Source organism: Hypanus sabinus, chromosome 27, assembly GCF_030144855.1.
Source record: "Hypanus sabinus isolate sHypSab1 chromosome 27, sHypSab1.hap1, whole genome shotgun sequence".
NCBI classification, from domain to species: domain Eukaryota; kingdom Metazoa; phylum Chordata; class Chondrichthyes; order Myliobatiformes; family Dasyatidae; genus Hypanus; species Hypanus sabinus.
In genome coordinates, this window is record NC_082732.1 from 16,296,975 (window position 1) to 16,323,167 (window position 26,193).

At 42.3% G+C, this 26,193-nt stretch overlaps 1 protein-coding gene across 1 annotated transcript; it reads right to left on the minus strand.

The window, feature by feature from the left end:
* Positions 1-482: 482 nt before the first annotated feature.
* LOC132382011 (claudin-19-like) lies at positions 483-9,359 on the minus strand. The gene is made up of 5 exons (XM_059951798.1): positions 8,967-9,359; positions 7,384-7,548; positions 6,000-6,084; positions 2,717-2,863; positions 483-847 (listed from the first exon to the last, which is right to left on the minus strand). Exons 1-5 carry the CDS (start codon positions 9,187-9,189, stop codon positions 799-801), a joined length of 669 nt encoding a protein of 222 aa, XP_059807781.1. The 5' UTR covers positions 9,190-9,359; the 3' UTR covers positions 483-798.
* Between the last annotated feature and the right edge of the window lie 16,834 nt (positions 9,360-26,193).

Genomic DNA, 26,193 nt, shown 5'->3' on the forward strand with positions numbered 1-26,193 from the left:
GGCTGAAGTATCCTCTCCATCATCACAAAATATGTTGCTCAGATTGGTGCTTGGGTCCATGGTAAGTATAGTGAACTGTTTTATATGGAGAAAGGGTTTGGTAGTTCATGGCCCTTGTTCATAAAATTGCATGATTTTGTGAATAAGACAATTGCTAAACCATTTATGTCAAAGTCACTCGTCTCTGGCATAAATCACAAAGGTTTTGAGCAGTACTCTGAAATTACATCCCAGTTCCTATTGTCAGAGGTGTTAGTATATGGAACAGATATAAAATTAAGACCTCCCACCCTTAGATTTTCATACATCGATATGAATCAATAACAACTATTAATTCTGCTGGAAGATGTTCTTCCCTTAATCAAACAGAGCAGCAGGCAACTCATCATCAGCTCTCTGTTGAATATTCTGTGCAATAGAGCAACCTAATTTGGATGCACAACTACCCCAATGCGATTCATTTACTGTGAGACACACTGAGATCACTTCATCAGTTTTTATTGAAGGATTTTCCCTTCCTGAATCCAGTATAATCAGTAAATAAACACAAAAATTCAGTTTCCTTAAAGCACAAATAACCAGAGAGTGTATGTGTTTTTGAGATCTAATTCCAGGCCTCTCTTTAAGCAACAGGGATCACGACTGTGCTACCCAATGCCTTGTACATTGACCAAAATTCCAAGTACCTTCTCAGTAAAGTCAGAAAGTTTTAAAATTATGTTTTATTTTGCCATTGACTGAATCCTTCACATGAACAAAATACAGGATATTGTTTTGAGATGCCACAGGAGTGGCTTGCTACAAATACTGCTCCCCCTTGACAGACGTTGCTTTCTTTAAATTTGACCTGTAATTTAAAAGAAAAAGCAGAGCTTTAGTAACTTGGCTAAACTCTTTGATCATCTCATCACAACCCTGTCAATTGCAATCAGAAGCGCTCAGCAATATATAAAGTAACCCTGTGATATCAACATTTCAAGCTGACTGGTGGTTTAGTGGCATCAGCACTGGACTTCAAGGCAGATGGTCCTGAGTTCAAATCCAGCCGGGTCCCAACCTGGGCAGTGGCAGTGTCTGCACAGAAGAAAGGTTGTATACTTTTGATTCCCTCCACGAAAACCCTACTGACCCTATGGTCTTGAAGAGTCGGACTCGACTTGATGACTGACTAACAACTTCAACTACAGCAGGACCGATAGACCAGTCTGTTTTCTGGAACATTTAAGTATTCCATGAATAGGATATCATTTGCACTCTCAAATTCTTTGTTATGGCCACTCTTAAACTTAGAGTGAAATCATACTACGTTTTGGTTGGTGCCTACTTTACCTACTGCATCCGCCGGTAACAACTATAGGCTCTAAGTCGCTTTGTATTAACATATTCGTTTTCTAGAGGTGCTCATACCAGGCAAATTCAACAGCAGTACCTCATTCCCAGTAACTGCAGAGCTTGGAGACACCTACAGACCAGAATGGTGACATCTGCAAGGTCCCCATTAGTGGGGCTCTAAAAGCAACTCAATAGCCTCTTGGCCATCAGAACTTATCAAGTTTGTTAATGACAGATGATACGCTAAAATAAAAACAATCCCTATTTTAGTAATTAAGGACGCTCACCACCCGGGTCTCTTTGCAAGAGGTACAGGAACCTAAAGATAGATACTCAATATTTTAGGAACAGCTTCTTACCCTCTGCCAACAGATTTTGAAATGGTCCATGAAACCATGAACACTACTCCCCCCACTTGCTTCTCTTCTTACACTATTTACTTTTATATATTTCCTACTATGAATTACTATATATTTTTATACACTGCAGTGTGTACTGCTGCTGCAGAACAAGAAGTTTCACAACATGTGTCTGTGATAATAAACATGCCTCTGATTCTGATTTGCAAACTGCCTTGGAGCGAGTGGAATACAATGCAACATTATACAGTAACTCTACTATGCAATATTTAATGGCACCTTCTACACATGCTCTGCTTAGCAAGTTCTGCTGGGTCGGAGAGCCCAGTAAGTACTGGCTTCTCCCTCTGACTGCATGGCTTTTCTCTGGATGTCCTGGTCTTTTCCAACATCCCAAAGCCATGTGGCTTGGTAGGTTAATCAACCACTATGAATCACCCTAAGCGTGTAGGTGAGTGGCAAAAGGTCTGGCAAATTGATTGTAATGAGGCTAAAGAAAACAAAAATGAGATTAGTTTAGGATTTGTGTAAGTGGATGGTTGATGGTCAGTTCTGGTTTGGTAAGCTGAAGGAAACATTTCTATGCTGTGTGAATATGTGCAAGGTATAAAAATGGGAATGTAACCAATTTCAATTGTGTAATAGTTCTGTCCTGGGATATGATTTGGCAGGTTAGATGGATGTTGTTTCACTTGACTTTTGCTTCCTTCTGCCCTGCCTCTACTCCCACCTGTGGTCACCACTAATATCCATCTTTACAAAGCACTACCTCCATAGATCAATTGGAAACTGTTCATTTCCTGGCAAATGACCTGTGATTGTCAGTTCTCTCCGATATCTCTGTGGTGGCAGCTGAAGGGGTGGAGGTATGCACAGAAAATGAAAAAATAAAAGCAGCAAGCTTCCAATGCCTTGCTTCATCTTGTCACTAACTCTGTAAGTCCTTGGGATGCTAGGTTAATGCTGAAAGATTACTAATTCTTGCTTTATTGGAGCATCTTACGTAAATTGTGATTCAAACCTACTCTTTGGCTGAGGATAGTTGAGATGATCTGTAGTACAACTGGCTCCTTCTTTCTTCATTTGGACAGGAGCAGCATAGGAAGGACCCTCCCAAGATTGTGAGGCTCGCAGATGCCCACCCAACAAACAGGGCCGAGCCAAACTCATACCTGCAAACATCAATGGGTAAGTGGTTATTGAAGGAAACTTCATTCTTGCAGAAAACTGACACTTAAGGCCTAAATAATATTCTCTTCTGCCTTTAAATACATAATAATTTTTAAAATTCTGAATGCTGAACAAATTACAATTTTGATTAGCAGCTGGGATTTCAAACATATTTCTCTGGACAAACTTTAAACCATGGCATATATTTTCCTAATGTTTATACCTCCAAGAAACATTTTTCCATACTGTGTGCATATCTGTGAATATGTGTGAGGTATAAAAATAGGAATGTAGCAAATTTAAATTATATAACTACTTCCAAACTGTAACTGGAGCAAAAGAAAACAAGAACTGGAAATCCAAAACAGAAATATATATTGCAAGAAACACTCAGCAGGTCAGGCAGCATCCGTGGGGAAAAAAAGAGAATTTATGCTTCAGGTTCAGCACCCATCACCAGATCAGGATTGTCAAGGAAATAATCTTGTTTTGTGTTGCTGGGGGATTAGAGGGACCAGAGGCAATGAGTCTGTGATAATGTGCTGACCAGTGTTATCAAGGTAAAAGTTGGCACCAGAAAAAAAAGTTTAAAAACTTTAATCCATGAACAGAGACAGTGGGATGGTAACTTAAATTGTTGAACCCAACGTCGAGGTCCGGAGACCCCAGACAAAAGATGAGGTGTGGTTGCTTGAGCTTTCACTGAACGTTGTTAGACCAACATAAGAGGTTACAGCCAACGATATAAAAGTGAAATGGGACTGTGTGTGGCAGGTGACTGGGAGCTCAGGATAACCCACTTGAACTGAAATGTTATGTAAAGTGGTCACCCAGTTGGTGTTTGTTTTCCCCAGTGTGGAGGAGACCACACTAAGAGCATTAATACAATTCACTACAGATTGGACAAAGAGCAAATGAATCACTTCTGTATCTTGAAAGATTGCTTGGGTTGCTGGATGGTGAGCAAGGAAGAGGTAAAAGATGTTACATCTCCAGTGCTTGCATGGGAAAGTGGCTTGAGCATCTTTGAGGAGATGAAAAAATGGACCAGGGAGGTGTAAATATAACATCTCTTTGGGATGCTAAAAGGCTGGTGGAAAATGCATCTGCAATGGAATCACATTGAAATTGACAGAAATTATGGAAGATAATCCATTAATTATGAAGGATGGTAGCTTGGAAGAAAAGAACAAGGGGAACTATCATTGTTCTGGTTGGGAAGAGAAGGGGTAAGAGCCCAAAATGCAGAAAATAGAGGAGATGTGGTTGAGAACCTTATCAACTTGATAGAAGGATAGCCATAGTTAAAGAAATACATCGTAAAGACGTTGGAGTAGAAATCCCATCATTAGAGCAGATATGATGGAGGTACAGAGAACAGAGTAAAGAGACAAGTGGAAGGAGGTTTAGTTGAGATAACTTTTGGAGCTGATGGGCTTATAATAGAAACTGTTCATGAACCTAATTCTCAGAGAGAATAGGGGTGTCAACAAGGCGTATAGAACTGTTGTTTATGGATTAGGGAAGATAAGAACAGGGTAGAAATTAGCAGCAAAATTAATATTTCAGTAATGTGGCTGAAAATGCTATACCATTGCAACTATCAATATAAAAAGATGCAGAATCATGCTCAAACAGGACAGTGTGTAGTAGTTTTCCAAATTGGGATAGAGAGGGTCAGGGTACGATGGTTGTTGTTGCCCTGTTCTCAGCTTCCCTCTACACAATAGCAGTTTAACAAGAATGATTTCAGGGGCAGAGTTCAGGGTCATTCTCCTAGGTTCTTAAATCCATGGATACTGACAATGATCACATTGCAGAAACTGCAACTTCAGGCAACTTCAGGTATTAAAGTAAACAGAAACTTCTTTTCTTTAGCCACTTCATTGAATCGTCAAACCAGAAACAGAGATGTGATGGGTGAATGGGGAGAATTAGGACAGGGGTAACAAAGTTTTGGATAATCTAAGGTTTGTAGGCAACAGGACACCACTTTGGATTGGAGCAGTTACACTCAGAGGCAACAAAGAAACAGATGAAGCTTTAGCAACAGGTAGGACTGGGCCAGCCCAGATGTGAGTGGGCAGTTGTAGTTATGATGCAGGTGTGAGGTGCAAAACTGAACTCCAGATTGGGAACAGTCTGGTTTCATACTGATGCCAGGGAACGAGATGGAGCCACTAGCTCAGAACACAGTTTGATACTCGGCTCAAACGCGATATCTTCAGTCCTCACATTACTCGGATGAATTATTTGTTCATCTAGTATGAAAGTCAGTTTGAGCAATCTGCCAGTTTAGAGAAAGTAGGAGATCAAGAGAAATGGTGGTTGGTGAAGTGGTATGTGATCAAAGTATACAAGAAATCTATGCTATGTCTTTGACCAACATTCCTGAATTGCATTGTGCCAATGAGAACTGGCATCAGATCAAAGAACAACCACTCATGCAAGCCATTGCTTCTAGTTTTTTAGTTCTGACTGGTTGGATAAGACTTGAACGAGGCAAATGTATACCCACCCAGCTGGATATTATTGGAGAGACATTGGTGAAGACTGTGTGGTCAACCTATCAAACAGATGCAGACAAGTCCAGATAGGTAATCATATATGATTCAATATATCACATGTGATGTCATTCATTGACCATCATCACAGCAATATCAATATGCAAATGAACAGTAATATCATCAGTAAATGATTTATGTGTCTTATTTCATTTCCGTGAAACAACTCAGTTCATTAGTTATGAAGGTATTAGAGAAGGGGCTGATGACATGGGGCAGATGGAGCAGGCAAGTCATATCAGAACTCCTGAAGAAGCCCCACCAAAGCCAGCGTCATAACGGAGAGTCCCTGCAGGCCAGTGATCGTACTTAGATAGAGACAGCACCAACTTACATGACATTGCACCCACACCTGCACCCCCATCTGTAAATCGCTTAGGGACACTCATTGCTCACAAGTCTGTACACCACATCAATCACTTCACCCAGGACAAAAGGAGAGGAGATTTTTAGTCTCCAGGACATGGGTTAATTTGTCTCAATATTGTCTTAAGATTAATTTTTGCTCCTGTGTCTGTAGTTGGATCATCAATCCATACAATCGCCGATCCATTCTCGTCTCTGCACTATTTACCTGGCATTGACTGGTGTTAAAGGGTCAAAGAACTCATTTGAAACATTCGTTGCATACCAAGATACTGCCACAAGGGTGCAGAGTCCTGTGGAACAAACAACAAGACAGGAGTCAGTGGTCAGTTTTCTGTAAAGCTTCAAGTCAACAGTAAAGACATGAATGGGCAGACTGCAGTCTGGCTTTGCACGATTAAAGATTGCCAGGCAGGAGAAATGAGTATCTCACTTATGGAACTTTCCTCATCTTCAAGCATCCTAAATGGAAATGTGTCCCAAAACAGACCAATACATTCCCAAGATTCAGTATCTACTGAGCTCTCCAACTGCAGGTTAAGTGGTGGGAAAACCAGAACTGATCTCTGTGATCCTGGGACAGAAAGATGAATGGGGGAGCCAAACAAATCCCAAACCACGACAGTGACACGAGCTGGAATATCCAAATAAATGAACCTCAACCTTAAACTCACACAGTAGCAATGTACTGCAGATGCGGCAAATCTGAAACAAAAATGTAATGCTGGCGATACTCAGATGATCAGGCAACAGCTGTGGATGGAGAAATTGAGTTCCTGTTGCAGGTCCTGCAAACCTTTCACTAGAAGAATAGATTTGGAAGAATGCTCATCAGCTTTAAACATTAACTCTCCATGAGTGTGCTTTAATCTGCTGAAGCAGAATGTGATGAGGATACTCATTGTTTACTCTCCTGCATTCAAACAGGCTGTTCACTTTCATTTTCAGGACATCTATGGAGGGTAATAATGGGTTAAGAGTGGAAGTACTGCAGGATCACGCTCTACAACACAACTAGTTACTAAAGCTTTATGAGGGCACTTTGTAGGAAATGCCAAGATATATCTGGTCTACGCTAACAGTATTAACTCATAGTTTTTAACAATACCCAATTAGAACCAAATAGCATTCAAGAGCTCTAGATAATTAAAGCATCAATAATATTTATGGAAAGCAATCCAAGTGAAGGATTATGCATGGTGCAGGGATGGCCATAGTCCGAAAGAGTGGACAAGGTATTAAGATAAATAAAGTCATTTTAAAATGACTCCACACATGGGTTTTTGCAAGTCTGCAGACTGCAGTAGGGATTAAGGATTCGCGTGATCAGGGTGCCTGAGTTTTGAAGTCCAGAAACACAATAAACAAGGGACACTGTGACAGGGCAGAGGTGGGGCAAGATCATCTTCAATTCGCACTGCTGAAGTTACTAAGTCCAGTGTCTGCAGTGAGGTGAATGCATTATAACCGTTATAGGAAAAGCCAGCTTAGTAAAGCTACAGCTACAACCTCAGGCCAATTAGTATTTTGTGGAAAGTATTCCTCTTACAAAATATGGCAAACACAGCGAAAAAAAAAAAATTTGCACTGACCAGCCACGAGAAAGAGGACACCTCCCGAGACGGCGATCCTGCTCTTGGTAAGGGGGTTATTGTCTCCCACTTTTGTGCATTTCATTCCGACCACACTGACAATGACGCCGATAAATCCGAGGACAACGGAAACAATCATCAGGGCCCGGGATGCCTGGATGTGGGCTGGATGCGGGAAGAGGGTACACGAGAGTTAGCCAAGAAACCATGCTTCATTTGGTCCACTTCAGCACCATTCCAATTCACAGAGCAGACGAAAAGAAACATTAATCCCTTCATGTGTAAATATTTACTATACAAATATAATCAGCTATTTTCTGATCAATAATTCTGCCTTTCAAACACTTTCAGAAAAGTAACATTAAATTAAGATTTTTTTAAAAATTATGAACATGACATATATAATGTGAGATCTGTTTAATAACGTATACGAGAAGATCTGCAGATGCTGGAAATCCAAAGCAACACACACACAAAATGCTGGAGGAGCTCAGCAGGTCGGGCAGCATCTGTGGAAAAGAGTGAACAGCCCTGAAGAAGGGTCTCGGCCCGAAACGTCAACCGTTTTCCCTTTTCCATAGATGCTGCTTGACCTGCAGAGTTCCTCCAGCATTTTGTGTGTGTTAGTTTAATAACGTGTTTGAAAAGTAAGAATTGTTTCTCTGCGTATTAATTTAATTTCTCTTCAATTGTACGGATGTTTAGTGAGCGTGAAATGTTGAAGTAGTTAATTTGTACCGCACAGGCGACAATTATACGTCACAGCAAGTAACCCATTAAGAAATTAGAAGAAACAATCAGGAGCTGCTAGAAACTCATCTGTGAGCGAAAAGGATTGAGACAAATCTAACCCGCCCATCACAAGTTAAGAAAATTAGAACCTGTTGAAGTTACTCCATTCCAAGGACACCAATAACCTCTGCTTACCTTTCTCTGGGGTTACTCACCCTGGGTGCACTTACAATCACACACCTCCCAGCCCCTCTCACTCTCCCACTCCCACTTCCGCTCATTGGCTTAAACCATGTCGCTCACAGATGAGTTCCCAGCGGATTGCCAATCCTCAGGGGCCCTCATTTTAAACCAATTGAAAAGCGAAATCTTCTCTCCTTCCCCACCCACCCACCCAGTAGCTGGTCCCCGTCCCACCTGAGTATTAAATAATACTTTTCTACCATGGCGTTATTTTTTTTTTAACCAGTAAAAGTTTTCAGAGTAAAAGGCAACACCTCCCTTAATGATTTTCCCTTAACAGATTTTTCTCCGGGATGATGGAGATACAAAATAACTGAATCGGTTTAGTGTGTTAATCCCTGTCTGAATGTGTAAACTAATAAGCAAGCACATTTATTACGCTTTTGCAATTAAGTAAATGCCTGAGGTACTTATCCGTTATCCACAGTGATCCACTTTATGCAATGTTTGAAATTATTGTTTGGCAGAAGGTTTTTACAGTTAATTTTAACTCTAGCCCTGCTTGCCAGATGACACCGGACATCAAAACAATGCAGACATTAAATCAATCCACACACACACACACAGCCGTTCAAAGCGAAGGCGCAAAGCTTTATATGTGTACATACCCTCCAACAGCAACAAGGAGTCGTAGACTTTGCATTGAACTTGCCCGGTGCTCTGGGAAGCGCAGGACATCCACAGACCCTCGTACAGTCCCACCGCTGTGATTATCGCGTCCCCGGCATAGGAAGACTGTTTCCACTGGGGTAGCGCCGTGGTGGAAATAATCCCGACCCAGCCTCCCAGCGCCAAGAAGTACCCCAACAGTTGAAACCCCGAATTAGCCATCGCGAGTTCTAACCCTCCTCAGCCGGAATTATTTCCTGTTCCCCGATCCCGTTCAAATACCAGTCAAGGGAAAATTCTCCCGCCTGCACAGGGTCCCTCAGAGATAGTCAATGGTGTTAATGCCCCAGAGACTGATAACGGGATTTGTCCTGGATTATAGCAAACAGCAGTTTGAAAAAAAAGCAAACGCCAAGTAATAAATTTCTCACCAACAGAGCACTTGACGTGTCGAAGGCAGATGAAGTCGGCCAAAGACGATTGGTTCTCTCCGCATTTCAGCAACTCCCTCCCGCAGATATGGAAAGAACGAACTCAGTTGTCAGCAGGAACCGAGCCCCACACAGCCACCGGGAGTCAACAAGCTGTTCTAAACATCTCAGTGTGTGTGTCCTATTGCATTGATTTGAAACCTTTACTAATGTTTCATTCCTTTACCCCCTCTTTCCCAAAGGCACCAAGTTCGCCAAATTTTTCTTGCCAACGAAAAAAAAACATGCAGATGCTGAAATCTGAACTCAGAAAATGCTGGAAATAGTTGGTAAGTTTGTCAGCATCTGTGGTGAGTGTAGTGTAGGTTGTGAGAGTAAGCATTGGGCAGGGACTAGAAGGGCCGAGATGGCCTGTTTCCATGCTGTAATTGTTATGTGGTTCAGTTTGCAGCTTCGCGCCTCAGTTCTGATGCTGACCAGGTCACCCCATTAGTCTTGGACACCCCCTTTAGGCCTCTTAACTTCACTTGGCCTTTTCATTCTGTCTCCTTTGCCTCCGTACCTATTTCTTTGGCAAGGGCATTGGTGAGGCAGCACCGTGTATGGTTTTGATTACTCTGCTGTAGGGAAGGCATCATTAAGGTAAAGAGAGCAATGAAGATTTGACACATAGTTGCCAAGATATTGAGTTATACTGTACGCTTGGAAACGCTAGGAAACGGAGGACTGATCTTATGGAACTGAGGGTATAGATTGGGTGAAAGCATAGTCTTTTCCCCAGGGAAAGAGAATCCAAAGTAGAGGACATACTCTCAAGGTGAATGGGGGAAGATTTCCAAGGGACCTGAAGGACAGCTTCTTCACCAGAAGGTAGTCTGTATGTGAGCGATCTGCCAGAGAAAGTTGTTGAGGCTGCCAACAGATCCTGTTCAACTTGCTGAGTTCCTCCAGCTGATGCTCCAGACCTCAGTATCTGCAGTCTCTTATGTCTCCATTTATTCACCATACCAACCCACTGGTGTCATTCTTCACTCTTTAATAACTATTTCTCACTTATCAAATGCCACTTCAAGCTTTGTCTAGCTGACTTCACTTACCAACCCCACCCCAACCCTTCCCCATTACCATCACCTTTTCCTCTTGACCCTTGTCAACTGACCAATACGCATGTTGGACATGTAGAAGACCAGAGCATCTGTTTGGAAACTCACAGGGTCATGGGAAGGCATGCAAACTCCACACAGTCAGCTTTATTGTCTGTGGGTCTGCCACAACTGCCTTGCCTTGGAGAAAGAAGAGGATGCTGGGATGTGAGACAACAAAAAATGTTGCTGGAAGATTTCACCAAGTGAGGCAGTATCTGTGGAAGGAAAGGAATTGTTGCTGTTTCAGAGTTGAAATCCTGCATCCTAAAGTTTGGATATCTGTAGTATACTCCAAATAGTGTGACTGCCTCCTCACTGATCTCCAGATTAGTAGATAGAGCTTCATTTGATACAAAAATGGAAAATTCACTTTTTCATTCTCCACAGATGCTGCCAGACCTGCTGAGTGTTACCAACATTTCCATTAACGTGTCAGAATTCCAGCATATATAACTTGTGGTTTTTCATTTGACAATGCTTCTTATGCATTATCCCTTCTCACAGCAGTCATTGTTTACTTACCCACAACTTCACTCTTCTTCCTACCTTTTTCTCTCCCTCTCAGCTGTAATCCCTTTTGGTAATAATGGTAACCTTCTATTCAATGTTTCAGATGTGTATGATACCATTCTTCCACGTGTCTATCAGTGCACTCAAGTTATCAGCAAAAATTACATTTAGTATACTGCTATGTAGCGCAGAAAATCTCTTTTCAGTGTATCAAGAAGACAGCATTTATCACTAAGGGCCCTCACCATCCAGGACACTCAAATGAAACCAAATCTTTAGAAAGAGGTGACATAGGATCAGAAGATGTAGAATCCTTATAGGTAGAGGTAAGAAACTGCAAGGTAAAAACAACCCATTTGGGAGTTGTGTACAACCTCCCAAACAGTAGCCTAGATGTGGGACAGTCATGGGGGATTTCAATATGTAGGATGATTGAGGAAATCAGGTTGGTGCTGGATCCTAAGAAAGGGAATTTATGGAATATCTATGGCTTATTGAATGGCTTTTTAGAGCAGCTTGTGATTGACCCCACTAGAGAAAGGCAATTCTGGATCACGTGTTGTGTAAGGAAACAGATTTGATTAGGTAAAGGAACCTTTGGGAGACTATGATGATAATATGATAGAATTCAGCCTGCAGTTTGAGAGGGAAAAGATATAGCCAGATGTATCAGTATTATAATGGAGTAAAGGGAATTGCAGTGGTATGAGAGAGGAACAGGACAAAGTTGATTGGAAGAGGTCACTAAAAGGGATGATGGCAAAATAGCAATGGCTGGAGTTTCTGGGGGGCAATTTGGAAGGTGCAGGATAAGTACATCCCAAGGGTGAAGTATTCTAAAGGAAGGGTGAGGCAACTGTCTGTGATAAGGGAAGTCAAAAACAGCAGGAAAGCAAAGGAGAGGGGATTTATTATAGCAAAATTTTGAGGGAAGTTAAAGGATTGGGAAACTTGTAAAAATCAAAAGAAGGCAACTAAAAATACCATAAAGAGAGAAAATATGAAATATAAAGGTAAGTTGGCCAAAACTACCAATAAAGATACTGAGATTTTTTTTCAGATATATAAAGAGTAAAAGACAGGTGAGAGTGGATATTGCATCACTGGAAACCAATTCTGGAGAGGTAGTAATGGGAGATCAAAGAAATGGTGGGCAAACTTAATAAGTACTTTACATCGATCTTCACTGTAGAAAAAACTAGCTCTATGTCATAAATCTGAGTGTGTCAGGAGGCAGAAGAGAGTGCAGTTGCTGTTACTAAGGAGAATGTGCTTGGAAAGCTGAAAGATCTGAAGGTAGATAAATCACCTGGAGTAGATGGACTACAGCCTGGGATTCTGAAGGAGGTGGCTGAAGAAATTGTGGAGGCATTAGTAATGATCTTTCAAGAATCACTAGATTCTTGAATGGTTCTATAGGATTGGAAATATGCAAATGTCACTCCACTCTTTATGAAGGAAGTCAGGCAGAAAAACAAGGAAATTATAGGCCAGTTAACCTGACTTCAGTGGTTGGGGAGATGTTGGAGTCCATTATTAAGGATGAAGATTCTGGGTACTTGGAGGTAATTGATAAAGTGTGCCAAAGTCAGCATGATTTCTTTAAAGGGAATTTGTTGAAATTCTTTAAGGAAATGACAAGCAGCATGGACAAAGGAAGGTCAGTAGATATTGTATAACTGGATTTTCAGAAGGTCTTTGAAAAGGTGCCGCACATGAGCCTACATAACAAGATAAGAGTCCATGGTATTACAGGAAAGATACCAGCATCGATAGAAGATGGGCTGATTGGCAGGAGGCAAAGAGTCAAAATAAAGGGGTCCTACTCTGTTTGGCTGCTGGCGACAAGCAGTGTTCTTTACGGGTTGGTATTGGACCCACTTCTTTACATATTATATGTCAATGATTTGGATAATAGAATTGATGGCTTTGTGGCCATGTTTGCAAACAATACAAAGATAGGTGGAGGAGCAGGCAGCTGCAGAAGGATAAGAAAAATGGGCAAAGAAGTGGCAGAAGGAACGTAGTGTAGGGAAGTGTATGGTCATGCACTTTGGTAGAAGGAATAATTGTGCAGGCTATTTTGTAAATGGGGAGAAAGCTGAATAATCAGAAATGCAAAGGGACTTAGGAGACCTCATGCAGGATTCCCTGCAGGGTAATTTGCAGGTTGAGTCAATGGTAATGAAGGCACATGCAATGCTGCCATTCATTTTGAGATGACTAGAATATAAGAGGGAGAAGGTTAGGCTGAGGCTTTAATTGTCAAACCACACTTGGAGTATTATGAACAGCCTTGCTCCCCTTATCTAAGAAGGGATGTTCTGGCATTTGAAAGTGTCCAGAGGAGGTTCATGAGACTGATCCCAGCAATGAAAGGGTTAACATATGAGGAGTCTTTGATGGCTCTGGGCCTGTACCTTATGGAGTTTAGAAGAATGGGGGAGGGGGGATGAAATCTCATTGAAATCTGTTGAACATTGAAAGACCTAGACAAAGTGAATGTGGCGAGGATGCTTCTTATAGTTGGGGAGTCAAGGACGGAGGGCACATACTCAGAATAGAGGACGTCCATTTAGAACAGAAATGCGAAGGAATTTCTTTACCACAGGTTGGTGAATCTGTGGAATTCATTGCCACAGATGGATGTGGAGGCCAAGTCATTGAGGATATTTAAATTAGAGGTTGATAGGTTCTCAGTTAGTCAGGGCGACAAAGGTTAGGGTTTTGACAATACATCAGCCATGTTGGATCGACAGAGTCGACTCAATGGGCCAAGTAGTCTAATTCTGCTCCTATGTCTTTCTTATAGTCTTCTCATTAGTGCTCTCATGGAGCAGGTACAGAAGACTCACGCTCAACACTTCTTCCCCTCTGCCGTCAGGTTTCTGTATGCTCCATGAACTCAGAATTCTACCTTGGTTTTTGCTTTTTGCACTATTTATTTTTTTCTATGATTTATTGTGATTTTGTACCTCTATACTGTCTTGGTGGTGCAAAGCTGCAAATTGAACATTGTATAGGTCAGTGACAATAAATCTGATTCTCATTCCTTTCTGGCCTCTGCTTTATCTGCTGTTTAACTCTTTTCACTAATCTTCTACTTCCTGTTTCCATCTCTGATTTTCTCTCTTCAGAATCTTTACTCCGCTTCGCATGACCCTGCCAACCTTGTTTACATTTTTATTAGAATCGTGCCATTGACAAGTGGTGAAAAGTAGACCTGGCTTTACTCAAACTCTTAGTTGCAAAGACGAAGTACAAAAGTCACGACGTACATTGTACTCTAGCCTTTGGTATATGAGTTGACCAGTGTTAATTAAACTTCTCTTTATTCTCTGACTACTTGACTTCAGATCTCTCCTTTCCGAGTATTGCTTCTGGGCTTTCACTACGATCCTTGGTCCCTATTCTGCTTCAGGGTTGGTCTATATTCTTTTTGCTACCTCAATGTGCTTACGTATGGCACAATCTTACTGTATGACACACACTGTACCTCAGTACATATGATAATAATAAACCAATACCAATAAAGTGTTAAATCCTGTTTAATGACCCCCTGCCCCCCACCACCATTCCTTGTATTCCTCTCAAATGAGACAGTTCCACATCAATAGTTCAGTCCAGATCTAACCTATTATATCCTTGAGCACTGAAGATCAATTCATTCATTTCTCATCTCAGCCAGTATCAAACTTGAATATTTTAAATAAATCACTTTTAATTTAATGTTACCAACCTTTCACAGGATCTAGAAGTCCAAAAGAGAGTTCATAGAAAATTTACCAGAATTAATCTAGAGATGAGAGGTTTCAGTGGTAAAGTTAGACTGGAAGAGATGGGAGTGGAAAAGAAGTTGGATCGTGTGGAAATTTGTTTAGAATGGAGAAGATCATGACTGGTTTAGATAATTAAATGATGAGAGGCCTTTTTGAGAAATTCCAATGGCCTTGCCTGCCACTTTACAAATATGTTGAGGTTCAGGGATGGCGCCAGACAACAGAAAAATTGAAAATGTTACAACCTTAGCAACACACAAAGAATAATGGAGGAACTCAGAAGCTCAGGCAGTATTTATGTTCCCTCTAAGGAGTTCATGTGTGTGCATGCACACATCTTTTGCTACCAGCGCACAAAAGAATTTAAACTGCGCACAAAAGGTTGTCACCCTCTACCTCTCAGGCACGTTAAGTGTATTTCCCGATCATACACAGTCATGTTTCCTTTTTTGGTTGCTAATGTGGACGGTGTTGACAATATCGAGTTTGCGATGATTCGTCTGCGGATTTTAGAGCGGGCTTATTTATACTGTTTTCATTGAAGAAATTATTCAGTGTACACACATTATTGTCACTGGCCAAAAATTGCACATCACAAGATTTTTGAGCATACTGGTTCTTATAATTTAGAGGGAATATTAGGCAGTGTTGATGGAAAAGAGTAAACAGTTGACATTTTGGGCTGAGGCCTTTCTACAGGACTGAACCTTGCTGTAGGGATAAACACAATAATTCCAGACTAACCTTGAAAGTGGGGAATATTTTAGAAGAGATGTCTAGAATTAACAGGTGCTTGGACACAAGTGGCGATGGAAGGAATGAGTTTAATTCAGCATCAATAGATTAATTAGGTTGGCACAACATTGTGGGCCAAAGAAGTTCTAGTAAAACTGCTGTCCTGAAGTTTCAATGACCAGGCTCAACCCTGACCTCCAGCACTGACTGTACGGAGTTTGCATGTTCTCCCTGTGACTGCATGAGTTTGCATCTGAGCTTTTCTGGTTCCTTCCCCCATCCCAAAAATGTGAGGATTACTAGGTTAATTGGTTATTATATTGGGTGGAGCTGATGAGAATATGGAGGGAGAATAAAATGGAATCAGCGGAGGTGTAAATAAGTGGTTCATGATCGATACAGACTTGGTTGCCCAAGGGATCTTCTTCTGTGCTGTGAGACTCTATGATTCCATAATGATAACGATAGTTCATAGCCTGTGTACTACTTACAGTTCTCATCACTACAACATTGAAAAGGTGAGGATCTATTAGTGATGGTCCACAGGAAATGTTGAAGGGGTTGGAAAATTGTAGTTCAAAGTTTAAAATAAGCTTATTATCAAAGTACATCGATGTCACCATATACTAGCCTGAGATCCATTTTCTTGTGGGCATTCACAGTAAATAGAAAGAAGTGCAGTAGAATCAATGAAACCCTCACACGAAGGAGATGGACAGACAACCAATTTGTAAAAGACAACAAACTTTGCAAATACAAAAAGGAAACAAATAATATTAATAATCATAATAAATAGTTAAGCAATAAACCTAGAGAACACAAGTAATGAAGTCTTTAAAAGTGAGTCCATAGGTTGTGGAATCAGTTCAAAGTTGAGGTGATTGTCTGGTTCAAGAGCCTGATGGCTGAGAGGTGATATCTGTTCCTGAACCTGGTTCTCCTTGATTGTCCTGTACCCATCGGGTTCCTTATACCATTCATGATAAAGTAGCCAGTGACCTAGGTTGCATGGAGTCTGAAGGATTTCTTTTCAAGGTTGAGAGGGGCCCGTGGGCATCACCAGAAGTCTCAGGAGCCAAGAGGAATGGGTCTGCCAGGATCAGTGGTGATTTTAAGGTCACCATCAACCCAGTACAGAAAGTAAATCAACACCCTCTGCCCAGGATCGAGGATATCTTTACAAATCTTTCAGGAGGGAAGCGTTTCAGCAAAGTAGGCTTAACTGAGGCCTACTTGTAGATGGAGATGGAAGAAGAGTATAAAGTGTTTCTCACCATACACACTCACAAAAGGCTTTATCATTATAATAGGCTTATTTTTGAAATAGTATCGATATCTTCACCCTAGCAGAAAGCTATAGACCAGGTACTGTAAGGCTGCCCAGGCACTCAGTATAACTTTGATGACATCATTGTTATCGGTAAAGATGACAAGGAACATCTCCAAAATCTCAAAACAGTTATAAAGATTAGAAGATTATGGGCTCAGAGCACGATGTAACACGTGTGAAGTTTTTAAACAAGCATCACTTACTGTGGTCACACCATTGACACACAAGCACTACACAAGTGCGCTGAGAAAATCCAAGCCGTGGTGGATGCCACAAGGCCAAATGACCAGTCACAGCTGTGGTCCTTTTTAGTATTTCTCATTGCTGCCACAGACTCCAGCCAAACCTGGCTACTGCGCTCCACCCTTGAAATCATTACTGCAGATTGGGAAGAAATGGCAAAGGACAAAACAGTGTGAGGTGGTTTTCCAAAAGGTAAAAGAAGTGATGACTTCAGACTTTGTATTCACACATTATGATCCACATTGTCAGTAAAGCTTGCCTGTAATGCCTAACAAAGAGTTACTTAGAGCACACAATAAAGTAGTCTAAAGTCAGCATAGCTTCCTTAAGGGAAAATCTTGCCTGACAAATCTGTTGGGATACTTTGAGGAAATACCAAGCAGGATAGATGAAGGAGAATTGACAGATATTGTGTACTTGGATTTTCAGAAGGCCTTTGATAAGTTGCACTCATGCAAATTGGGAGTCTCCCTAATACGGTAGAGATGATCCAAAGGGAAATCAGGAAAGACCCCACAGTGTCTCATATCTACATGATACCCAAAATGGCTGGAATGTGCAGCCAAAATCCCAGTTCCCCCATTTTTACCAGCACCAGGATGAACTTGCTCTTCCCAGAGGTTGCCTTATGTGGGAATTGAGAGACGTTGTACCTTCCAAGCTGAGAAATAATGTGTTGGAGGAGCTATATACCGGTGATCTAGGTGTGGTCAAAATGAAAGTGTTGGCGTGAAGTTTCGTCTGGTGGCCTGAGATAGATCCGCAGATTGAGCAGCCTGCCACGCACTGTATGGAATGCCAACACATCCAGAAGATGCCAAGAATGGTTGCCTCCTCACCCCTGGGAATGGCCTGCATGGCCCTGGCAGAGGATTCATGTGGATTTTACCAGACCATTCATGGGCACAAATTTCTTGCTAGTAATGGATGCAGCTACTAAATTGCCTCCCTTACAGCCTTGCACATGGCTGATGTGTTGAGAAGCCCCTTCTCAAGGACTGGTGTTCCAGAACACTGAATGAGTGACAATGCACCACAGTTTTTTGCGGAACACGTTTCAGTCATTCCTGAAAATGAATGGAATAAGACATATTACATCTGCACCGTACCTCCCAGCTACAAATGGTTTGGCGCAAAGGTTTGTCCAGAGTCTACAGAATGCACTACAAGTAATATCAGCAGAACACTTTACACAAACATCGAATTAGAAGCTCTCCAATTTCCTTCTTGTATATTGCAATTCAGCACACTCCACAACTCACCAGCTATGCTGTTCTTGGGCCGCCTCTTTCATTCAGGCTTGGATCGCCTCAAACCCAGACTCAGAAGGAGTATGCAGGACAAACAGCTGCTGTAGTATTCCTGAGGGCTCCTCAAACAAGACGGTTCGATATTTCACTTCTGGACAAGCAGTCCTGCTGAGGAACTACAGAAGTGATCAAAAGAGGGTACTTGGAAAGGTTGAGGACAGAACTGGACCACTCTCCCTCACAATGGTATCATCTGGAGAAGACATATTAATCATTTGAGGAGAACGATTTCAATCGTTAGAGAAGAAATTTGTCCAGCTCTGTCAGAACCACTTCCTGCAGTCCCAGAGTCAAGTTCTACAATCACTGTAGAGGAGGTCCCAGAACCTGAGATCGTTTCACAGCCAGAAGTCTCGCCTGCCAAACAGAGGGAACCCCTTGGCAGGAAAGATGTTATCCCAGAAGAGTAAGAAATATAAAGAGTAAGAGTAATTGTCCTGAATGGGACAATTAAAAATTTGCTATGCTGTGGATGTCTGTATAGCAGTTGTATTACATATTTAGTATTTAATATTTCAGTAATATTTGAGTGATATTATAAATATATTGTTTGATTAAACATTTTTTGTTATTTGCTGAATGCACTACAGGTTATCTGTAAAAGTACGTAAATGGCATACATCATCATGCCACCACATGGTACATGTGTGCTTCTCTTAAAGCAAGTACAAACTAAGACCCACATCTCTTAGCTCTCTTGTTTTCAATTAGTTTTTACACATTGGAGTTACAAAACATAAAAGACATCACTTTGGTAAGTCTGGCACTTAGAAGTGAGATTGCATGCTGGGATTTATTTAATTTTGTCATGAGCCCTGTGGGCCTTTCCAGCTAGCCGTAGAACATTGGGCTTCCAGGTTTCTCGAGCACCTGCATTTACTAATTGTTGTCTTAATGAGAGTAGTTAAGCACTTGTGCTTTCTCTTTAATCTTGTCAGATTAGTTGTGACTGGCTCAGATTTTTCTGCATTCTATGATTATTTAATGTGGTCGTCCGTTTAGTCTTCTGTATGATCTGTATCGCGATGTCACTTGCTCGTGGCACCGATGTTCTGTTTATATTGCTACGTAAAACCTCTTGTTTTGTTTCAACCGCCGCTCCTCTGCACCTGAGTTCATTTATTGCCAGCGTTCACCATGACAGAAGGACCTCATGAGCAATGGACCCAGCAGGAATACTACAGCAGCTTGGACATCGCTCTGCTGGAGGTGAGCCCTAATGCCTTCTACACTCAGTTCTTGTCCCGAATGTCTTGAATCTACGTTCAATGTCCTGAGTGTCAAGTTGCAGTCTACATCGCAATCTCCTCCAGTCTCCGAACAGGACTTTTTTCGAGGTTCTCTGGATTGACAAGGTTCGTTAGGTCTCCCATGGTATTCAATCTCTCCAAGATGTCCGCTATGTTCCTGAGTTATATGCTATGTTTCCGAGTTATATACAATATTCCTGAGTTATATGCACTATTGTCCAGAGTTGTATGCACTGTTTTGAGTTTTCCAGCCGTCTTAAAAATATCTGGTCTGCTTTGAGTTTTCCAGTCCTGTCTTGAGAGCCTCTGGTCCTTTTTGAGTTTTCCAGCACTGTCTCAAGCTCCCCAGGGCTCCCTGGGCCAATAGGTGCTAGCCTTAGGGAGGGAGGTGCCTCATGAACCCTGTGGGCCTCTGTGGCATTCCTTAGAGTGTGGTTTTCTAGGTTTCTCAAGCAGCTGTAATTACTAGTTCTTGTGTTAATAAGAGTCGTGCTTTCTGTTTAATCTTGTCAAGTTAACTGTAACTGGTGTGGGTTTTTCTGCATTCTACGATTAGTTAATGCTGACCCTGTTTAGCACTCATAGCAGGGTCCTTGTGTTTGGTATGTTTACCATCGCAGTGTCTCTCGTTCGTGCCACCGATTTTTTGTTAATAAGCTATGTATAACTTTTCATTTCCATTTCGACATGAGAGTCTGCCATTCCTCTGCACCTGGGTTCAGCTGTTGCCAGCATTCATCGTGGCAAATTTATGCTACGGCATCTAGAGAAGAAGGTGGTAAAGGAGTAGTAACTTGTAGTCGAGTAGTAGTAAAGTGGAGTGGAATTTAGCTGGAGCTTAAGGTACCAACACACATATTCCCAAGATGTACTTTTAAGCCTTACGATTTGGGGTAATTTATTATGAATGTTTCAGGGAAATCTCAGCATTAGCAGCACAAACATCAGAATTTAATCTGAGGATTAAACTCCTGTTTCTATTTACTGAGCTCTTGATGATTCAAACCATGAACATTTCTTTTCCAAATTTTTTTTCAACTTTCTTTCCTCTCTTCTGACTTCTGCTGTACCGCGGTTCCAACTGGTCCTATCCCGTTTCCCTTGCCAGAGCACTGAGGCTAATGCCGAATCGAACAAGTTCACCTCTCCCTCTAGTGCAGATTGGGTTTTAGACTGAGGAGGCCCCCCAAGCCTCTATTGTTCGGTATATCAGAGGGCGTTGGAGTCACCAGGCTGTGCCATTGGAGGGAGAGCTGGTGTTGGGAGGTGGGTGGAGGTATAATTTCAGAAAGTTTCATGCTTCCTTCCAATTCCAATCAATGGATAGCACACGTTCAATTCTATTTTCACTTTAAAAACAAGCAGGCACACTTAGCTTAATGCTGGATTTAAATTCCCCATTTTGAGCTTTAATAGCTAACAATAATAGCATTACTGTTAGATATTAATGCCCAGTTCAAGGTTAGAACTGTAGTACGAAGGCAAAGCAGAAACAACCCTTCCAGCAATTCCAGGTCATTCAATTGACCGAAACATCAGCTTCTTCCTGTCGTCTCCAATCCAACATTGTTGATGAATGCTCTTTCATCTGAAGCAATAACTCTCTGTTTCTCTTTCCACAGATGCTGAATGTTTTCTGCATCTTCTGTATTTATTACAATTTTCTGTTAAGCCTGCCCTCAGTATTTCACACAGACAGCCACTGGTGTTGCCTGATTTTGTGGTGTGTAGTGGAAGGTAACTGGAAATGGTTCATGTTTTGCTTCTGAATTGCACGATCATCAGTTACTTAAAGGAATGCAATTTCATGAGAAAGCAAATCAAGTTCAAGTTTAGTTATCATTCAACCATACATGAAAAACCATGAATACAGCCAAACGAAACAATGTCCCTCTGGGCCAAGGTGCAACACACATTACCAACAGCACAGCTCACAGCGCAAGTAGCACATACAGTTACAATTGCAGATAACCATTCAGTCACACAGAAAAAACTAATATTGCCCAAGTCCCTGTGTGGCATGACTGTAGTCCTGGTCCAGCTTGATTTCTACTGAGCAAACACTGGAGGGGCAGCACCAAGTGAATACTGGAGAACAGTACTGATGGGAGGGGCCAGGCCCCAACCCAGTACGGATTACTGCGTACCCCACAAAAGCTCTCTCACACTGCTTTGGTGTCTCCTCTGCTGGGCGGCTGCAGCAGGCGACCCCACAGCTTGGGCCTAGTCCTTGCCACAATGGAGGCAACACCGTTCTCTCACCTTTGGCATCGCCAGTGAACAAATGAACCAGATTTGCAGTACACTGCATTACCAATGTCCAAGATGGCCCAGTGATGCCAGTAAAAATGTCCAAGACAATCACTTGCACTGCAACTGTCACGGCATAAGAGTGCGCAACAAGTCCAGGTAACAACACAAAAATTGTACGCTATAAGTCCAGCTCCATCGCTATTGAAGAACTTGCTGATGGGCTGGCCCTGCAGTTCTTGATGTTCTTAGTCTCCATCAGTGACTTGCAATCATAAAAAAAGATGTACAGGATAAACAAATACACCTTTGATTGGACCCAGAGTGGCTGCTGCATCTGAGCGCACTGCCAGAACACTGAAATCAATGTCTCAATCTCAGTATTTTGTCCTCTATACTGCAATTATTTCTGTAGTCAACACACTTTCAGATCAGTATAATTTCTTTGACACTTTCTCAACTTTTCCCGCTGCTCCAAAACGCATCTCAGCCACGCACCAGTTTCTTCGAGATCTTCCATGTAGCATTCAGGTACGCTAGACTTCCTTGCTCCTGTTGACAAAATCCCTTCACTGCAGACTGCTTGGTGAGTCTTACCGATGTACAGATGAATCACTCCAAGTAACCTTCAGTTCTCTGTTCAAGTGCTAAGTTGCTGGGGACTGACCCAAGGAACTAATGGGGAACAGTTCCACCCATATCACAACCACTCCAATAACTAACGTTCTTGCATTGGTACCAGTCAATGCTTCTTCTGGTGCAGTCCCAAATGGATGAAACACTGGGTCATGCTGATCAGATCTTGGTGTCCTCGGCCTAGAATAAATAAATATGATCACAGGTGTCTCTTGGTGAAAGAGCTGCACTTGACTTCCCCAAGGGGTTCAGATGTACACAGGTTGTTTAAAGTTGCTTTTATATATTCCTGGGGAGGACCACTATACGGCGGTTAATCCAACAGTGTAGTTTCGCTGTGGAATCATAGCTTGACAATGATTGTGTTTTCTGGTTATTACTTACCCAAGGTCAATGTCACATTACAGGTTCATGAAATAGTCATTCCAGTCACCCATGAGGTTAATGCGCGGTAATAACTAACATTCTTGAGACTGGCTAATAGCGTACTAATGCTGATAATGAACATTCCGGTTTGTTAATGCTGAAATAAAGGAGTTTAGTCAGGTTAAAGAACTCATTTCCCGCTCTCAGCTTCTCACACTTAGATCTGCTCCAGTTCCAATGTAAAAAGCGGAGACAAAGACCTTTGCCCCCAACCACCGATGTGGGTAAATGCAGCGATGAGGTACTATCAGATGGGAGGATTTATAACAGGGAGCTCAAACGTGGTAGGACAATGAATCCAATACTTTGGTTCTGTCTTCATGGAAGAGGATAGAAACAACTGTATAGCCAGTAATGGTGAGAAAGCAACAACTTTTTAGGAAGATCTAAAGGAAATCAGCATAACAACAGATAAAGTTGAAGAAAGTAATGACAATGAAGCCATTAAATCCCAGGCACCATCTCTGCTGCATCTTTTCTCAGGATGAGGCTTTTCATTCCAGATGTCCTGCTTCTTCACAGAAAGGGGTTTCCGTTCCTCCACCATTAACGTTGCCTCACCTGAATCTCTTCCATTTCACTCACCTCTGCCCTCGCCCCATTCTCACGCTACCACACCAGGAATAAGATTCCTCTTGTCCTCACCAGCCCACAAAGCTCCACACCCAGCACAAAGTTTTCTGTTACTTCCGCCATCTTCAATGGGATCCCACCACCAAGCACATCTTTCCCTATCCCCCACTTTCTGCTCTCCACAGGGATCGCTCTCTACGTGACTCCCTTGTCCATTCATCCCTCCCCACTGATCTCTCTGCCGGCACATAGCATTGCAAGCAGGACAAGTGCCTCACCTGCCCCTACAACTCCTCTTTCCCTACCATTCAGGAGCCCAACAGTCCTTCCAGGTGAGGTGACACTTCACCTGTGAGTCTGTTGGGGTCACCTATCGTATCCAGTGTTGGGGTCCATATCAGTGAGACCCGGCATAGACTGGGAGACCGCTTCAGCGAGCACCTTCACTCTGTCCACCACAAAAAGTGGGAATTTCCAGTGTCCACCTATTTCAATTCTACTTCCCATACCCATTTCGACGTGTCAGTCCATGGCCTCCTCTACCGCCACGATGAGGCCACTCTCAGGTTGGAGGAGCCACACCTTATATTCTGTCTGGGGATCCTCAAACCTAAAGGTATGAACATCGATTTCTCAAATTTCTGGTAATTGACCCCACCCCCTCCCCACCACTCTCCTTCACCACTCCCCATTCTTGTTCCTTTCTCACACCTTCTCTTCTTACCTGCCTATCATCTCCCTCTGGTGCTCCTCCCCTTTCTCTTTCTTCCATGGTCTTCTGTCGTCTCCAATCAGATTCCTCCTTCTCCAGCCCTTTATCTCTTCCACCAATCAACTTCCCAGTTCTTTACTTCACCACCTGCCCTCTCCTAGTTTCACCTGTCACCTGCTACCTTGTACTTCTTCCTCCCCTCCCCCACCTTCTTATTCAGACTTTGTCCCCCTTCCTTTCCAGTCCTGATGAAGAGTTTTGGCCCATTTTTAATTCCCATCCATAGATGCTGCCTTACCTGCTGAGCTCTTCCAGCACATTGTGTGTATTGCAATAAATTCCCAAGGCTTGTGTATCCCATTGCACTGAACAAGGTATCATAGGAATGCCTCAAATTCCAAAGCCCTTTGTACAATTCCTGAAGAATGGAGGGAGTACATATAACTTTACTACCTTAAACAAGGAGTCAGAGGAAAAAGTGAATTACAGACTGGCTCGCTTAACATTAACAACACAGAAAATATTCAAACATGTTACAAAGAATGTAATAATAAGACATTTAGAAGATATTAACAGGATCAATCAAGTCCAAGTGGATTCATGAAAGATGAATTTTGTTTGGCAAATACACTGGAGTTATTGAGGAAGGAACCAGTGGACTTGGTGTATTTGGATTTTCAGGAGGTCTTTGGTAAGATTCCACAATACAGGTTCATCTGAGAACTGGCACCAATGGGTGTTTTGTCTGCAACATAACAAACTGTACCTTGGTGAGACTGTGTCCATGGAACCATGTGCAGTATTGATGTCCTCACCCAAGACTGACCATGAAGTGGGTGCAATGAAAGATTGCTAGACTATTCCCTGGGATGGCAGGACTGATATGAGAAGAGATTGGCTTGTCTAGGTCTACATTCATTGTCTAGGTTTAGAAGAATGAGGAGGGACCTCATTGATACATACAATGCCCTGAGAGGTGTTGATAGGCCAGGCACGTTTGCCCGGGCTAGAGGAGAGAGAGTTAGGTTATGGAGGAAAACGTAGTGCAAAGATGAGGAGAAATTTCTTTACTCAGGAATTCTCTACTACAGACAGATGCAGAGACCAAATCCATATTGAAGTTCAAAGTTCAAAGAAAACTTATTATCAAAGTACATATATTTCACTGCATGCTACCCTGAGATTCATTTTCTTGTGGGAATCCATTGTAGATGCAAAGAAGCATAATGGAATCAATGAATCTATGGTCTCGGGAGATAGGTACAGGTCACTCCTGCCCAAAAGAGGTCCCAATGTCCAGAAATCTGAATCTGGGTACAGATAAGCGGGTAACAGTCAGGAGAAGGAAGGGCAGGAGTCAGAGGCTGGAGAGCACCCCTATGGCTGTACCCCTTGACTATAAGTACCCTGCTTGAGTACTGTTGGGGGAGTGGCTAACTTGGGGGAAGCAACAGTGGCCACACCTCTGGCACAGAATCTGGCCCTGTGGCTCAGAAGGGTAGGGAAAGGAAGAGGATGGCAGCAGTGATAGGGAACTCTATAGTTAGAGGGTCAGACAGGCGATTCTGTGGCTGCAGGAAGGAAGCACGGATGTTAGATTGCCTCCCAGGTGCCAGGGTCCGGGATGTTTCTGATCATGTCCACAATATCCTGAAGTGGAAAGCAAAACAGCTAGAAGTCGTGGTACATATTGGTACCAATAACACAGGCAGGGAAAGGGAGGAGGTCCTAAAGCAGACTATAGGGAGTTAGGAAAGAAGTTGAGAAGCAGGACCACAAAGGTAGTCATCTCAGGATTACTGCCTGCGCAACATGACAGTGAGTATAGAAATAGAGTGAGGTGGAGGATAAATGTGTGGCTGAGGGATTGGAGCAGGGGGCAGGGATTCAGATTTC